Genomic DNA, 19,355 nt, shown 5'->3' with positions numbered 1-19,355 from the left:
CATTTACTATATATTTGAAATTCTTCATGATAGAAACTTAAAATTCTTTTCAAGGGAAATTATCAAAAATTTTTTCAACTAAAATCAATTGAATGGGTTGGAGTTATGGCTCAGTGGTAGAGTGCTTGTCTAGCATGCGTGAGGCACTGAGTTTGATTCTTAGCATCACATATAAATAAAAAATATACAGGTCCACTGACAACTAAAAATATTTTTAAAAATCAATTGAATAATAGAAGTTTAGGTTAGGAAATAATACCGTAAAGATGCATATCAAAGAAAAAAATTTAAAACTTAATTGAAATTTCCCTCAAGATGAGTTTATGAATCATGTTAGAATGGTAGAGCTCATGTAACAGAAATAATTGTGATGAAACCATATTTATAAACCGTCAAAAGGCCCAATTTATATTGGATCAAAAAGAAAAAAAAAAAAAAGAAAGCCTAAGAACTAAAACAAACATGATAATACTAATATTAATATTTTATTTACTGGTCTGTGTTGATTATATTAATATGATAGTTTATAAAGGTACTTTTATATGGGATGGCAAATAATTAGTGAAGATTTTTAACATGGTATATAAATTTTAGAAAGTTCAAGGAAATGCTTAGAAAAAATGTAGGGCTATATATAGAAGGAGTCAAATTTACAATGGCATAAATTGTTGTAAAGAGTCTTCAAGACCATTTTTATTCTGAGTATACTAATGATACACTAAAACAATTACTAAGAGTGGTTTACATCAACATTTATCTCAGAATTTCCTTAATGTGCTCAAAAATTGTAAAAAAGAGAAAAGATTCAGTAATTTGTATCTTTTTAGATTTTTTTTTAATGAAATAGAAAGGAACTTTGAAAGCTTGCTATTTTATACAGATATACTGTGATTTAGATAAAAAGATCCTGATATTGATAGTGTTTGAAATTCAGTGTTGAAATGACTTTTCTGGGTTGGGGCTGTAGCTCAACGGTAGAGTACTTGCCTAGCATGTGTGAGACACTAGGTTGGCTCCTCAGCACCACATAAAAATAAATAGATAACATAAAGCCATTGTGTCTATTTACAACTAAAAAAATTATAAAAATAAAACATTTTTGAAAAATAAATTATTTTCTTCATGAAGGAAAAAATTGTCATGATAAAGGGTAAAAAAATAAGATTAATAAAATCATTGTTTATATTTAAGGAATGGTTAAGGTTGACTTTACAAATATTTCTCCAAGGCTGAATAATTTTCAATCAACAAATATAAGATAAAACTGTATGTTTGTTTTAACATCACTATAATAAAACGAAGTTTGAGCTGTGCTGAGAGTCATGATGACAACAAATCCTCTGAGAATCTTAGTTCAGCATATATCTATATAATATAATATATCTATATATATATATATAGTGAGACTCCAAAGAACAACCACATCACTCATCTTTCTTCACTTTAAAAATGACCTTTGATGAGTATTTTCATAGTTAAAAGAGGCTATATTATGTATTGTACATTAGCAAACCATTTCAGCCCAATATATGATGTAAGAGAATTGTTAATAAGCAAACACACTTACCAGAATGCCTTTCAATAGAAGCCTAAAATCAAAGTATGATTTAGTTGCTTTGGCAGCATTCTGCATATCTCAACTCAGTGATTCACCACCATGTAGCTAATGAAGCAGTGAAAAAATGATTGCCATCTGTAGTTCCTTATTTATTAAGTCTACTCTTTCAAAATAGTATGACAGCAAGATAGAGAAAACTGTCCAACACATGCTTTTGGCTTAGATCAATTTAAAAAATTCAAGAAGACCTTGTCAATAACTAATAGTATAGGAAAAAAAATAGAAATCAGAATATTATTTTATAATTGTAAGCATTAATGAAATACATTATAGAGTAGAATATGGAATTTGGGTGGGGGAAAAAAGGGGATTTCAAAAAACTTTTGTGATTGGGGAAGGGAGGCTGCTGCTTTGGCATGATACTAAAGACTGGCAAGATTCAAGAACCACTGATCATATATGAAAGTGTGTTTCAGGAAAGACATCTTCAAAATGATGCCCTGAAGCATCTCAAATTCAATAAGACAGACTTGTTTATCAGTTCAAAGTATATACCCATCCCTATAGTTAAATGGTAGATTCAGTAATCAGAATGCTTGAGATGGAGTTCTGGTTTTGCTATTTACCCATGGTATGCTCTTGGGAAAGCCTTAGCTTCCTTATCCGTCAAATAAGAATAATAACAATGTGTGTAACGTAAGAATAAGTTTTTGTAGCCTGAGGATTAAGTGAGATAATTATGTAAATCTATTAGCATAATATCTGACAATAAATGGGGGAAAGACTATCATGGTTGCCTGGTGTCTAAAACTCTCCAAATCAGCAGTGTCCTCAAAGATGTCATATTCACTGCTTGCTTCCCTGCTACCCCGGAGTCAACAATATGTCGTGTTTGCAGGCACGATGCTCCTGATCATCCCGATCTTCCTGAACTTTTCCCATTTCCTCACACTGTAGTCTCCTATGCCTTCCATTGTGACCATTCTTTTGTTGATTCCTGTATTAGTTTCCTAGGGCTTCCACAGCAAATTACCATACTATGTGGCTTAAATAACAAACATTTATTCTCTCACTATTCTGGAAATCAGGAATATGAAATTAGGATGTCAGCAGGGCCATGATCCTTCTGAAGGCTCTACAAGATGATCCTTCTCTGACTCTCCCTGGTTTCCAGTGTCTCCCAGCGATCTGTGGTGTTCCTTGGCTTGCAGCTGCATTGTTCTAATCTTTGCCTCTGTCTGCACATGGTCTTCCCCCCATGTGTCTGTGTCTCTCTTCAAATTTCCCTTGTCTTACAAGGATACTAGTCACTGGATTATAGCCTTCCCTAATCTAGTATGACCTCATCATAACTTAATTACAGCTGCAAAAACTGCATTTCCATATAAAGTCATACTTGAAGTTTTCAGGTAGAAATGAATTTGGGGAGGACACTCTTCAACCAGCCATAATTCCTAATCTGGACGTAGTAAGCTTTCTCTCTCATCTTTGACCTCTTTACTCCCTCTAACTGTGACTTCTATTTCACTTGGATGGGTTCACTTTTTACTTCTATGAGTCTGACTCCCAAAACTGTTTCTTAAATAACTCTGACTCTTCTCTGCCCACAATTATCAGCCCAGATTTCCAAATTTCTGATAGGCATTTCTACTGGGATTTTCCCCCTGAAATCTTAAATTGTAAGTGTTCAATGCAGAACTTATTATCTCTTCCACACTCCTGACTGTTCCATTTTTCCTGACATTTCCAGTCCCCATTAATGGTGGTTGTCTATTCGTTTAGTCACCCGGCAGAGACCAAAAGAGTCATCTTTAATTTTCCTTTCCCATTACCGGCTAGGTCCAGGCACTGAAATCTGTTTATTCTGCCTCCAGCTGTCTCTCATATATTAATTTCCTCCTTCCTCTTTCAACTGTCATTCTTATCATTTCTGAGTAATTGCTATGCACTGTGAACAGGTCTCCATGCATCCAACCTATAGTATCCTTTAATTCATCCTTTCCTGTGTAATTGGCCATGGCTGTTGCTTAGCTCAATAACCATTTTAATCACTACCCTCATAGAACAAAATTCTTTGTGAAATAAAGCTCAAATGTCTCAGTGAATCTTGCTTTAAATCTTTTTTCCCTAGCTCATATCCTACCATATTAACTTCCTTCTCTGTGCTTTGATTATAACACTTGCTATATTCTGCTGCATAATCATTGTGGATGTATTTGTTTCTTGAAACTTTAGATTCTAAGTTTTTTTGAGAAAATGCATGTAAGAACACCTTGAGAATATCATTAATCATCATCACTTTTTGTTCTCCCCCTCAAGTTTGTAGTACAGAACAAAATCTAAGTAAGGAGGAAAAGGATTCAAAAAAATGAAAATATCCAAATGCCCTATAACTGATGAGTGGATAATTTTAATTGGCATAGCTATATAATAGAATTATTATTTGACAACAAAAATAAATATTGATCCATGATAAACTTGGATAAACTGTAAAATATGCTGAATGGCAAATGCCAACCACAAAAAGGCAACTTACATGAGATGTCTGCAATAAAGGTGATACATAAAAACAAAGTAAATTTGTGGTTGCAAATGGAGGATGGGGAGATTGGAGAGTGATAACTAAAGGGTAGTAGGTTTTTTTTTAGGTGATGAAAATGTTCTAAAATTGAGTCTGGTGGTGACTGCACAATTCAATGAACATATTAAAAACCACCAAACCCTTCAAATGGGCAAACTGTATGTGAATTGTTTCTCAATAAAGTTTAACAAAGGGACCGAAGATCCTTAACTTTAATATTTAAAGATATTGCTACAAAACAGTATAAAACATGTAATCAAGTTAGATTTTTTCCTGATCAATGTCTTTATAAAAAGATAGGGAAGAGAAAGAATTTGTAGTTTATAATCAAAACTCAACTGTCCTCTAACATTCAAAATTTAGGGCAGAACATGAGGCAAACTGGCATGTAGTGGGCTTCTACTATGTGCTAGACAAACTAAGTGCTCTTTACATCCAGCAGTCATTCCTTCCAACAACTTAGTGAAGTAGGAGCTATTATTATCCCTAATTTACAGAGGAGAAAGATAAAGAACAGAGATGTTATGTAACTTGCCTGAGGTCACCAGCTGACCTTGGGTTTGGAGCCAGAGACTCTAGCTCCAGAAACTGTGCTCTTAAGAGCTGAGCTATACTGCCTCTTTATCCATTCCTCTTCTCTTCTGTTTGTTGCTCTCTTAAACAATGAAGAATCTATACTTAATGAATTATGGTTTTCTGCTGTGAATCTCAGTGGGAAATATTTCTATTTGGCAGAGACTAATTCATAAAAAGATGATCATTAGAACATCATTCATATTTATTATTATTTCATTTTATCTTTTTTACATCTCAAACATTTTTAATACTGCGCAATAAACATCAAACACACTCTCATTGCTAAGCATAGTTCTTTGTTTCCAGAAAGAAATACCCTGTCCACTTTTAGATGTAAGAGTATTTAATGGGAAAAGAGAAATAGGCTAATAAAATTTCTACCACCAAATAAAGTGACAGGACAAAAATGACTTCAGTATTCTTCCAGTTTGCAAATGTTTTCCATTTACTTTAAAAGCACATCTTACTGACAGATTCCTTCCCCACCTCTTACTTTTTTGAAGGGTGAGGAATGTGAGCATTTCAAACTATTTATTTTTTTATTTCAAAAATAACATTTGTGTCTTAAGTTCTGACTACAAATTCTGCCTCAGCAGACCTTTTATTAATGAATTACAAAGTTAGTTTTCTCACTGCTTCATACATTAAATGGTGTACCTCATAGCCAGGCAGGAGGAGAAGCAGGTTGCAGGGCGGGAGAGCATAGCAGAGCCCTCCTCAGGGGGCCAGCAGGGAATACTGCTGTCTCCCAACATCTCTTCTTTCCTTCCTCCTCAGATAATGAGCCCAATTTCCCTTTCAACTAGGTGTGGCCATGTGACACAATTCTGGACTCTGTGATGTTGGCAACACAGCAGTACAGGGTGTGGGTTCCAAGAAATATCCTTAAAAGAGGAGATGTGCTTTTGTTGGTTCTTTTCTCCTCCTATGGTTGGAGTAGGGACAAGCTGGTTGAAGTTTGTGCATCCATCTTGGACCACGAAGAAAAACCAACTGCCGAAGACAGCAGAGCTGTATGAGCCAGAGATGCCTGTGCCCTCAGAACTTTGTAGAGATATTGCAGTCCTGATCAATCCTGAGAGGAATGAACTTCTGTTCTGTTTAAGCTACTGGTATTTTGTATTTTTTTGCCTTTTATTCTGAACCAAATCCTAACTGATTAGCAGTGTTTCTTTTGTTATTGGGATTCTTCACCAATGATTCAAACTTAGCTGACAGGGGTCTACAAGCTTCCTGCACTTGTATGTTGTTTCATGTGCTTTCATGCATTTTTCTGAGAGAAAGGTCCAGGGCAACTCATTTAACGTTACAGATCTTCTCAGCTTCCTGGTCTCTAATAAGCGAACAACAACATTCCATTGCAGGACTGGTTTCAAGCTTAGAATTTGTGCTGCACAAAGAGAACAGAGCTTAGCATAGCAGGGACTCCTTATCTCCGAAATTGTGTAAATGCTCTTACCTTCTTCTTGAGCTTAAATTTCTCACTCATATTTAAAATTCTCTTACTGTTTCCTTAAATGACCATATTAGTTGTCAAGAGCATCTGTCTTTTCTCTACACATGTCCTGCATTCATTTCTTTTTCTCCATCCCAGCTAGTCCCTTCAGTTTAAAGCCTCTACCATCTCTGAGGTCCCTATCATTCTCATTTCTGGTCTCTCCTTGTTCCAAGTCCATTTCTATCAGACCACTAGGTTAATTTATCCCAAATCCTGAACTGCCAGTGGTTTGTCAAGGTTGATCAAATGAAAAATAAACTCCATACTCTAAATGTAGTTAGTCAAGGCAGCACAACACAGAAGGACTTAAGGATTCATACAATCCCAGGTTTGAGTCATAGTTCTACCCCTGCTATGACCTCTAATGTGGAGATAACAACAGCTACTCCTTAGGGTTATAGTGAAGACAGAGATGGCATACACACACTAGGTACTCAATGAATAAGCGGTCTTCTCCTTTCCTTCCAAGGACAGACAAACAAACTGTGTTTGCAGCTTATCACTCTCCTATTAATCCCACTCTTGTCTAACCCGTACTAGTCAAATCAGACTATTTGCCAAGTCCTAGAAATGTTATATTCTGCCTTCTCTATTTAATTTTGAAATTTTGTTCATATTGATTTTTTTTCATAATTCCTTTCTATTTTTTTTTTTTTTTTTTACTCATAATCTTTTAAGGATCCCCTCCACAGCCATCTCTTCTGTGAAGCCTTGTCCTGATACTTCCAATCAGCTGTAAACTCTTTGTCTAAAGAGGTACATTTGCTATGTCTTTTCCATGGCACATCTCAGGCTATGTCTTGCCTTATTTTTTGAGCTTATTGACTACAGGCACATTGGGACTAGAGCTAGAACTCTCTCTACCTTTATATCTCTCACAGCACCTAGCTGAAGGTCTTTCATTTGTATTTACAGAGTTAACCTCAAAATTCTCAGGCATGACTCTTTAAAATTCCTAGATCCTATTCCTAGATCCTTTTTTCATATTTTTACAACACTATGAAGACAGAATGATTAAAAGTATATTCAGGGAATACTCTATTTTATATTTCCCTTCTTTGGCTTCTGGATATAAAACACTTAGTAGTCGATCCAGCACTGTTACCCATCATTCAAAAGCATTTATAATTGTGTCCACCGAGTACACAGGATCTTTTCCCTTCCTTTATTTCCTAAGAGTCTGGCTCAGCCTCTTATTTCCCCAATGCCCCCCAGACTTTTTCTTCTTTCCTGCATTTCAACAACAATGAATATCATATCTGGCTTTGAGTACCCCTCCTAAAGATGATGGATAGGAGCAAAGCCTTCTGGGACACATTAGTACAGCTGCCAGTGGGCAGGAGGTGCTTATAAAATAAAATGCTCAGGATTCTGGGAACATATGTGTAGCTATAAGCAAACCAACCAACACAGCTGAAAAGAAAGAAACACTCAAGAATATTTCATTTTATTCTTTTTAAGCTGTGTGTGGAAGAGGCAAATCATATTAGATTGCAAATAACTCTCAGAAGGATTCTCTTTTTGTAGTGTCACCATGTGCTAACACTGTAATCTTTGCCTATCAGGTCCATGTGCTTTAGAAGTATAAGAAGCCTGTAAAGTTAAGTTTAAAGCAGCAAAAGTCAAGTTTCTAATTTATTGAATGATATCAAGAACAACTGTCTGACCTGGAACATTTTCTGCATAATTATGAAAAAGGAAAAAATCCACACAACTATAAGATTTAATGGAGTTTTAGTTCAGTCTGTGGATAAACAGAAGATATTATGTTATCAGAAAACTAAAGACAATGAAATCACCACTAAGCTACAAATATTAAAACATCACATTACAAAATCAATTTTTTAAAACAGAAAATTATATGTAAAATTCTCATACCTCATCAGAACTAGGAGTATATTTATGGAATCTATGAAGCTGTCCATTAAAAAGAAAGCTCTGGCAAGAGTGGCATTGATTATTTTAAGCATACTGGGGACAAGAAATGATCTCGTGTGTCTTATGCACCTTGTGTGACTTATATTTTAGGAGGAGACAATGAGAAGATTTAAAACATGGTTTAAAGCTTTTCTCCAGACACAGACAGTTTTTGATGTATAGAGAGAAACGACATCACCAGATATTTGCAAATGGAAAATCTGGAAAACCACAGCAAAAAGGAGTCCATGTTTTTAGTGAAGCAGTCCTTCTAGAAACCCTTTGCCATTGATGATCTTTTCTCTAAAACCAAACACCATCCAGGGAAGGCAACCCTTTGAGAAGAGCAGAACATGTTGTTCAGACCTTCAAAATCAGAGTGGAAAGCAATGGCTGGTGGTGTGTGATCAGTACTGGCCCATCCAGTGGAGACTAAATGTGAGAGCAGTAAGGGACCTGTGACAAAGAACAGATCCTTTGGTGGAGGATTTCTGCAAAGCTCACATTGACCACTAATTCTCAGTTGTGCTGGTAAAATGTCACTGTCTCCTATAACCATGCATGACTGGGCCAAGAGTACCACTTCCCAAACAGAATTAATTAAGAATGTGCATCTGCCAACAGAGGTTGGACTTGTCAATATAACTATGGGACTTTGGGAGCTGTGGGCAACTTATCAGATGGCCTAAGAAATGAGGAGAAAAAGCCAGTCTGTTGAAAAGGAAGAATAAAACAAACATGGAGAAAGAAGCAGAGAAGACTAAGACTCCCCTGGGTCCCTGTCTTCCATTCCAGAATCCCAGCTGCATCTTGCTTTTGGCCTGAAGGACTCCCCATTGTATCTTGATAATTAACTTCTTCTTTGCTTACATTAGCTTCATTGAAGTATCTGGTTACTTGCAACCTAGAAAATTACAACTGACATACTACCACAGAGGCCACAACTGCTGAGGGTAAGGTGTCTCTTAAGAGTACTCATTTTCTGTCATTTAAAGTATTTCACTTATTAATCACATGAAGAGCCAGCATCCTCAAAATTATGATGGCATTATATTTATGGCATAAACCATAAATATAAAAAATGGGATTTCTTGGTCTAATATAGTAGGATCCAGGTTCTTTGATCAATTGATAGGATGATGATACTGATGATAATAATCATAATAGCTACTGCTGTCTGTCACAATGATTCCTGTAAGGCAACATGCTAGAAGCTTTACAAACATTATCTCTACTCCTCATAACTCTCAAAGGTAGAGAAAGTAGAAGTCTCTTTGGAAAAATCTGTGACATACTGAATAATACAGATGTCATTTGGGAAAGGCAGGTAGTCATAAGAGGGCATTTAATGTGATAGATTCACCATGACTCAAGATCTAGCTGTTGGTCTTGCAGTCTCAAAAAATTTCAGTGGTGTCCTACCACTGACTAAACTTAGGAATGCTGACTCATGCTAACAAAGTTCACTAGAGACTAATGTATGAAGCAGATGCTAGGTTATTAATTTACCATGAGATGTCTAACTGCCAAGCAGCCTGGATACTGATGCTGGCTCAAACACTGTATGATACTCTCTCTGTACACGGACAGCACTGGGAGCCAAACTGTTAGAAGGTTGTTTAGGTGGTTACACGATTTGAACGTTAGACACAAAGATTTGACAGCTGCTCATTCATCTCCATAGAGGGGATTTAGCTACCAGGTGAACAGACACTTGGGCACCATTTCTTTGGATGCTGCCAGGAAGGTCTTTGCCAATAAATGTTTCTGTGACTGCTCCAGGCCTCCAGTAGACCAGTACTCCTTGTGAAGGAAATATTCTTTCTTTAGATGTCCTAGTTCCCAGCCTATCTTGCCTGACTGGTGTCCTTTTATTGATTTAAAGTTACTTAGGATATCTTGGGGATAACCATTTAATGATTCAATAGCTTACAGGAAGAGAGAATTTTATTTTTCTTCTTTCCACATTTCCTAATTAGGTGGCTCACTCAACTTTCACCCTAGTATATCCTCTACAATATTATCATCCTACTCTTCTACACAAAGGGGAAAGAATATTGATTTTAGAGTCAGAAACAAATAGGTTTTAGAGTCAGAGAAGTTGGGGATGAAATTCTGGTTACCACACTTATAAATTTTAAGATTTAAGGCAGTTAATTAACCTCTCTTATCCTGTGTTTCCACACTTCTAAAATGGGGATAATGCCCACCTTGGAGAATAAAAAAAATTTGTTGTTTTTCCAGTAAGGTTTTACTTTGAATTTTATAATCATACTAGTGTTACTTTAAAAACTAATTTTCCTGACTTGAATTGGGAAAAAAAAGTGAACTGGGCACAAGTGTGTTGAGCTCTTTGGCTTACAGTTCTCCTTTTCTGCCAGAAATAAACACAGGAAACAGCTTGATTTTGTCTTTTCTCTTCTTGTTACCCTTAAGAAGATTTCTTTTAAGGACTTTAGTCAAAATTTTTACACAAGAAAACTCTGCACTAAATTTTGAAGATTTTGTATAGGAGAAATTGTGCAGTTTGGGGAATTCTGACATCGAAGAATAAACTGAATTAATGGGGAAAAAGAATAATTTGTTACTAAAGATACAAAATTGCATAGCACTTTTTCAACCAGAAAAGGAATTCTCAAGCTTCAGAATCTATTCTTGTTTCCTCAATATTGAGTCTTTCATGTTTCCCTACTTATTTTTATTTATATACTGCACTAAACTGTTAGATATCTTCATTTGTTATGTGACAATGGACCCAAAGGGGAGTAAGAACAAGCAAATGACAGATCTATGTAAGAATTAAAATATTCATTGTCAGTTTTCCTACAAAGGATGGATTAAAATTTAAAATTTTGCAACACAGATATTTCCAAAATGGGAATCCTCAATAAAAAGAGTACACAGCAAAAAAGAGGAAAGCCTACTATGTGCCAGACATAGTGCCAGAAATTTCTTACACTTAGGCTCATTAAAACCACACAACACTCCTTTTTAGAGTAGTGGCATTACTTTATAATTTTACTTTACCTTATAGATCCTAATTTATTGACATCTAAATATATCAATAACACTTAAGATTACATAATTATAAATTGACACAAAATAAGCTCCTTTTGTTTTCCATGAACATTAATTTCAGGGTTTTTATTCAGAACATATGGTTAGTTTGATTTAATATTATGGACATGCTTCCTATATTTTTCATTATTATTACAAAATAAATTCCATAAGGTTATATGGGGGGTTGTTTATAAATATCACTGACATCATCAATGATGGAATATAAATAAACACATCTGAGGATTCTGTAGGATAACTGAATGCTGTAAGGCCCATTTTTAAATGAACTAATGGTCCTGAAGGAAAAAGTCATCCAAACTCAATTCTGCTTTTAGGACTAAGGCCAAGGAGATTAATTTATCTTCATACATAAGAACTATCCTCTGTTTAGGGAACAAGTAGGCTTGGCAGAATATTCAATGATCTCACCAAGAGCCTGGGTAGCATAATAACATTAGACTGTATGTTTACGGCAGATGATACCACTGATGAATAGCACACTGCATCCTGACATAGTTCAGTTGGGAAAACCAAAATGCATTCATTAGTCCCATAAAATAGTGATAAATAATATAATACTTTTAAATAATATGAAATAGGAACATGGACATTCATGTATTTATTTCTCCATTCAATATATTATATTGAGCATAACTGCAGCAGATACTCTAAAGAAAATAATAACAAAATAGATATGATCGCTTCCTTTAGAGACATTAACTCTAGGAGGGAGACAAGATATAGACAAATAAGAGAAAAACTGATGAATAAACTGGGTGCAGTGGTGTAGGTCTGTAATTCCAGCTACTTGATAGGATGAGGTAGGAAGAATATAAGTTTGAGGTCAATATGGACAAGTTAGTGAGATCTTGTTTTGAAGTAAAAAATAAAAAAGGATTGGATATGTAGCTCAGTAATAGAGTGTCCCTGGGTCAATCTCCAGTATCGAAAGAAAAAAAGCAAGGAATAGGGTGAAAAACAGCATAAAAATCATGACACTAAGTGTTCTAGGATTTCAGATTTAAGGGTATCATGTTAAGACATGTTATCTGGGAAGGGGTTCATGAAACAGATAGCCTGTGAGCCATTCTTGACGTGTGGACAGGATTTCAACTGGCAGAGAAGGGAGGGATTCAAAAAAAGAAGAAGAAAGGTGTTGCAGGTTGGTGTGGGGAATGCCAAATGGGCCAGCTTAACTTGAGCATAGGGGCTGTAAAGCAAAGCTGGTGGAGTGGTGGTAGAGGCGATGGCTACACAGGGCTGTTAAGATCAGGGTAGTAGGGTGATACACTGACAAATCTTCAGGGAATTATATAATTCATCTGTTCCCGAGACCTTAGCAGGATAGACTGGAAGGAAGAGAGACTGAAAGTTGGAATTTCAGTTAGGAGTTTCTTTTAATGGTTCAGGCATTTGTGTATAAAAAAGGAGAAGAGGGAAGAAAATATACATTTATTAAAGTTCATCATGTGTAAGGCACTTAGTTAAGAGCATTACCTATAATATTCCATTTGACATAATCTCCCTGAATAATTGTGAAAGGTAGATAACATTAACTCCAGTGTTCAGTCAAGGAAATGGAGCTCTAAAGTTGCCTGAAGTTGATGAATCAGTAAAAAAGGGTCAGGAGATGAGACTTCATGTTATTTGCACTATACCACATTGACAAAGGGCATTCCTTTCATGAGCTCCCTGCAATTCAAGATCACAAGCTTCCAACACAGAAACAATATTTCATCTGCCTCTTAATTCCCAAGAGAAAGGGTGTGGTACTGTACATGCACAAGAAAAAAGCTGTTGAATTGAATTATACCTGTGATTTATGCTATATATTTTCTGTTCTCAACAGAAGCTCCAACAAAACAAAACAGTCCATATGAGTCTAAAATTGCAGCTCCTGGTTGTTTTTACTGATGAGACCCATTCTAAGTCCTGGGACAAATTCTGCTCCTAGTCAGGAAAATATGGGGATTATAAAAGGAATTCATCAGCATGGTGTCAGGTCAGCCCTGTTGCCTGTTCTACTCTGTTCTTTCATCCAAGCTGTTGATTCTGGATCAAGCTCTTTCAACTTTTACAAGCTATAACCCTGTCTTGCTCCCTTCTCCTCTGTCTAGTGTCCTTGTCTTTGTCCCTCCCATCTTGGTTCCTGATTTCTTCACCAAACTGTGAAACATGACAAGACCTTTCTGATAACAAATCTGAGACCTTGCAGGCTTCTTTCATGCAGTGCTTTTCTTATATGCTAAGTTCACTACCTAGGCCCTGGGATTACCCCAGATCTGGACTATTCTAGTTGGACCACAAAGCCATCCATCAGACCCCAGTTCTCCCTGGCCTAGCCTATGCTTCTGCTTGATGAAAGGAGTCTTGAAAGTAGTCATCATAATAGGTGGTAACACTAATACTTATATAACACTTGCTATTTGCCAGGCATGATTCCACATGTTTTATGAGTATTAATTCTTATATCATTAATACTTCATTTTATTATTTTAATAGAAGCAAAACATGAAACCCAAGGCTGAAAGGTCGTTACTTCCCTACTGTGATATTGTTTGCAAGTGGTAAAGGCAGAATCTGAACGGGGCATCATGCCAATAGTTTATCCTCTTAACGACTGTGCCCTCCCGTCTAATAGCTGTGAGAAGATACAGAACATGCCACTAGTGAATGTACTTACTACTTTAGTTAAGCAATTTAATAGAACTGACATCATAATACTGGTAATAATTATTTATTAACTTATACTGTAAATGCATTAATATTTAGACATAAATTTGAATCTAAACATCAGTTGGAAAGAAGCTTTAATATGCTGCTGACACTTTTTTATATAACTATTTTCATCTTGATTGAAAATCTATAGATATGCTGTATTTAAAAAGTCTAATAAGAGAGGAGAACTCACAGATACTGCTATTTCATTTGGCAAAATAACCCAAGAATTTAGGCAGAGAATATAATCATGAACATATGATTTTGATAGGAAAATAACAAATGTGATGACTTAAGAATCAGAGAGGAGACTGTTGTCATCTTTGTAGTCTGGATTGTTCTGCACATTTGAATTCATCTGACAATATGATGGCAAGCTTCATTGTTATCAATTAAAAAGATGAATATTTGACTAAACATAAATAGGAATTTAAATAAGAATAATTAAGAATGCAAGAACACCTATATTAATATGTATCTTGGATTTCTCTGATTTATATCATTACTCTAATTTGTTAAGTATAGAGCAGTCATTTTTTTGAAAAAATTGGTGAGAACTTCTAGGTACTAGGGGCTAGAGATATGTGATCAAGAAACACAAACAGCTTATTTTCTAATAATAGAGAATGAATATATAAGCAAGTAAACAAACAAATGCATAAAATAATTTTAGACAGCACTAAAAGACATGAAAAAGGAAAGCAAGGTAATATAATACAGAATTAAGTAGTGGTAAGTGGGCTAACCAGGCTATGTCATTTGAGCTGGTATCTGACTGACACAGATCAAAAGTGTGGCTGGGGTTGTAGCTCAGTGACAGGGCACTTGCCTAGCAGGTATGAGGCACTGGGTTGGATCTCAGTACTGCATTTAACAAAAAAAGATTGAGAGTGGTGAGGCAAGGGCGAGAGAAAGGACGGGGGTGGTATGCTCAAGAAGAAAAAGGAGGCCAGGGTGGCTGGAGCACAGTGTGGAGGAGGAGACAACCTGACTTCCAGTCAGAGAGCAAGGCTGCAGTTCTGTTCAAACTATTAAAGGAAGCGACCACAGGGTCTCAAATTGTGATTTGATATGACCTATATTTTAAAAACATCCCTCAAGCTGCTATCTGGAAATGCATTACACGTAGTCAAGAATGGAAGTGAACAGACTAACCAGGAAGTAATAGGGAATAGGTGATAGCAGCTTGGACTCAAGTTGTACTGGTAGAAACAGAAGTAGGAAAGCAGGTAGAATAGGGACATATCTTGGAGGTAGAACTGATAGGACTTGTTGATGGTTGTATGTGTAGAGCTAGGAAAAGAGAGAAATCAGAAATGAGTCTTGGGTTTTATGTTTGTTTGCTTGTTTGGTATAGGGGATTGAACTCAGGGGCACTGGACCAGTGAACCACATCTCCAGCCCTATCTTGTATTTTATTTAGATACAGGGTCTCACTGAGTTGCTTAGTGCCTCACTTTTGTTGAGGTTGGTTTTGAACTCATGATCCTCCTGCCTCAGTCTCCCGAGTTGCTGGAATTATCAGTGTGTACCACAGTGCATGGCTCAACTCCCAGGTTTTGAAGGGATGGATTTGAGATCCAGTAAGAGATGGAATACTAGGGGTGAAACACATTTTATAGAAATTCAGATCAGTAGAATAATAATAAATATTCACAGTGATATTCACATTAAACTCAGGGAACCTGATAAGCAACAAGCATTTCAAAACCATAGGGAATATGATCACTGGTTAGACAATTTTTCTTGTTAGGAAAATCAGCCTACCTCAAATCCCAAGACCATTTTCAGCTCTGGAAATGAAAATTAAAGTTATTGAATTCTGGCCTTATGTGGGCATATTTTATTCCAAAGAGCAGTTCCAGAAACTCTAAGGAGTGCAAACATAGTAGGCAGTTGATAAATGTGTGGCAAATTGAATGACACCTTCTTTTCCCATTACAGTAAAAGATCATGTAATCTTATATACATCAGGATGAAGATGAGGATTAAGAACTCTTGAAATTCCCATGTATCTTGAATCTGAATTACATCATTCCTTTAATTTAAAATTTCTATTGTACATACAGGTGTGTACATGGTATAAATGTGTGTATTTCTCTATGATACTACTGACCATAAGGAATAAGTATGCCACAAATCATTCTTAACAAATGATCAACACTTTCCCACACTTTATTTAAAAATGAATATTTTTTACATACCTGTAGCACATCACCCAGGTCTGCTGTGCTAATATCTGGATCCTCTGTGGTGTTGAAAGGCACAGGAGTTATTCGCACCAGCGTAAGCACTCTGGGTTCTGGATACCTCCATAACATCATCCCTGGGCTATCTTCTGTTTCATTGTAAAACAAGACTTCATAGATACCAGGGAGTTTCAAAGGCTCTGTCAAATGAAAATATAACACACTGTATGCTTTTAGAAGGGACACATTGGTTCATAGAATGAGAAGAAAGTTTTTAAGACCAAAAGAAAATAATAAAAAGAAATCATTTGATCATTTTTACATGGTTTGAGATAGAAAGAAATCAAGAATTCCCTTGAGAGATTGAATGAGAATGCATTATTACTATACTGCAAGTATGAATGCCCTGTCAAGTGATTGATATGTTATAATTTAGTGAACATGCATTTAAACACACACACATGCATATACACTCTCATACTGGAGCTGTTGCTACTTACCAGCATCGTGAATGTACTGAAAAAGACCTGTTCGTAGGTCATCTGAACTGTGTTCACTTTTAAAGGCCTGATTCTTTTCCACAGGAGATGGCATCTGAGGCACTGATTCAGAAACTTGCACTTCAACATTTGTCTCTTCTTTAAGATATCCAAAAAGTAATTCATGTAGGAGGACTAAACAATTCAAATGTTCTTGACCCCAGAAGACCTTCAAAGTGACATGAAAAATTCTAGTGGCCTTAAATACAAACAGTTCTTAAGGATAATTAGGTGCAATCATATTTAAAATAATGGAAGACTATAATTATGTTCATTTTATAGTTACTGATAAATAACTAATAATAATAAGAATAAACTAATAATAATAAACTAATATCTCAGATGTAATTAACTTATAGGAAGAAATTCTATTACTTAAATATATAATAACAACAAAATCAATTATATCATCTATTGTGTCAATAACACATCTTAAATGTTAGATTAATGACGAAATTACATTGATGTGAAATAATGTTTATAAACTCATTTAGTTATGAGGGCAAAGAATGCCTATTATAGTACAAGAGAAGGCAATGAAGACCCTTTAGGTAAAAACGCTAATAAAATAATAATAACTTTATAGAATAGCTTCCTGCATTTTGACATGAGATTAAATAAATAATTCTGATTATGAGGTCCATTTCTTTGCTCTTCTACACTTAAGAGAAAAAGAGAGAGGAAACCTGCTCAGTGGTCTTGAACTTAGAAGGCGCCAATCTTCCGCACTTAGTGACAATATGCTAATACACAGGATTCCACAGCCCCTCCCTGAGACTATACTGCCCAGGAGCTACAGAAGAGTTTTAGAGCAAAGGGAGGAAGAGGTAAACGTTCCCTCTAATGGAGAAGATTAGAAAAGAATAGACCAATACCTTGTGGGTAAATTTTAAATAACAGACTTAGGTTCTGTTCTTTGGAATTGAGGCATCTCTGAAATGGAAGTAAGAGATACAACACTGTTCACTTTTGTTCTCATTAATATTATTTTTATTGGATGATAAGAAATAGAGATGGGTGAAAAGTCAAGCTGGGGAGAAGAATACCATGTCCCAGATCTACACTGTTAAGAGAGGCACTGACTAGAATGTAGTCATGAAATATCTAGTTTTTGCTCTCAATGCTTTTTAAATGTGTACTTTGCTGTCTTGGAAAAAAAGTTAACAATGATAATATTCTCTATAAAGCACCACAAAACTGCATGCTTCTTGCTAAATACCTGAAAATTTATGAAAGACACTGAAAATCTTCAAAGCACCATAAAGCAATAAGTTAGTGGGGTCTGCTGAATCTTTCTCTGAGTCAGTAAAACTGATGAAAAGTTGAGGCAATACAATTTTTAGATGAAATCAAGAAATTTGTGTTTAATATGCCGCCATTACTCACAAATCAGTCATTTCAATTTTCTATTATTGTGACTGGATTCCTGGCAAGTTTAGACGGCATAAAATCATAAAAATGTTAGATTAACATCTATTCGAATAATATCAAGAAATAAGATGGATACCCATGCATTGTGTAGCTGGCTAAAATGCAAATGCATAAGAGGTTGCAATGTCACTTATATCAAGTGTTAGTAATCAGCAATCATAATATATAAGAAACCTGTCACTAGGAATGGTTCTTATATATTGCCAGTGATACTGCTTACGACAGGTCAACTACTTTGTAATTAGAAAAGAATATACATTTTTAAAAGTTTCCCCCCAAAATTCTACTCCTAATTATATACTCGAGAGAAATGAAAACACAAGCCTACACAAAATGTTGACTGCAAATGCTAATATCAGCATTATTTTTAACAGCCCAAACTGGAAAGATCCCAAATGTCCCTCAACTGAAGAATAAGTGGTAAAGAAAATGTTCTAAAATTGACCATTGTAAGGATCTCACAACTCTGAGACTATACTAAGAAATCACTGAATTGACTGAATTGTACTCTTTAAATAGGTGAATTATATGGCATGTGGTTTTATCTCAATAAAAATACTCAAAATTTAATAAGAATAGCAATCTGACAATACCCTTTTCTCACCACACAAAGACTTAAAATTTAGTGAAATAGCTGAAAAAAACAAACAAAGGTACCTTAAAAAGTTATGGAAAAAAAAAAAAAAAAAGGGTCAATTCCCACTGACCTGTAGCAGACCACCTCTTAAATTGATGGATATTTTTGGTATGGACTGTTCTGGGCCTGGATTGCCACTGTGTTTACACCATTTAGCTTCTAGATTGGCAGAAGCACAAAATGGTCCTGTCAAAATCCGACTTCTTTCTCTGAGACTTGTTTTAAGGAGAAAGTCATTTATGCTGAGTAGAAATGATGATCCAAGAATTATGCCTTAAAAAGAAAAAGAAAAAATATAAAGAAGTATATAATTCTACCTTGATCCCCCCAAAAAGAGTTTGGAAAAGGACTGTGTATATTTTTAAAGAGTGTTAATTTACCCTCTGTCAGAGTCTTCTTTTTCATTTGGCTTTTCGACCACAGTTTCGTGCCATTCATATAGAATTCTAGTTATGAAGCAGGTATACCTCATTCACATTCCTTAACAAAGCAATATTTGCCAAAACATTATGACTTTCTCCACGTGTTAGTATTTTAAGTTTTATGAGTAGAGACATTTTCATTAAATTGTTCAAGTTTTCCAAACAGCTACATTAAGAATAAGAACAGCTGCTTCATTTGTCTATTGTTAACATGACGGGAATGGGCAAT

At 35.5% G+C, this 19,355-nt stretch overlaps 1 protein-coding gene across 1 annotated transcript in view; it reads right to left on the bottom strand.

Annotated features, from left to right (window-relative positions):
• LOC306653220 (intermembrane lipid transfer protein VPS13B-like) overlaps positions 1–19,355 on the bottom strand; it is a gene marked incomplete at its 5' end in the record, with an annotated part of 899,457 nt that overhangs the window by 128,972 nt on the left and 751,130 nt on the right. Inside the window, 3 exon segments of the mRNA XM_079126163.1 lie at positions 16,113–16,297; positions 16,598–16,805; positions 18,775–18,977. Coding sequence (XP_078982289.1) covers positions 16,113–16,297; positions 16,598–16,805; positions 18,775–18,977 — 596 coding nt within the window.

This window comes from Sciurus vulgaris (assembly GCF_902686455.1).
Source record: "Sciurus vulgaris genome assembly, chromosome: 1".
Lineage (NCBI taxonomy): Eukaryota > Metazoa > Chordata > Mammalia > Rodentia > Sciuridae > Sciurus > Sciurus vulgaris.
This window is presented reverse-complemented; position numbering and strand designations above follow the sequence as displayed.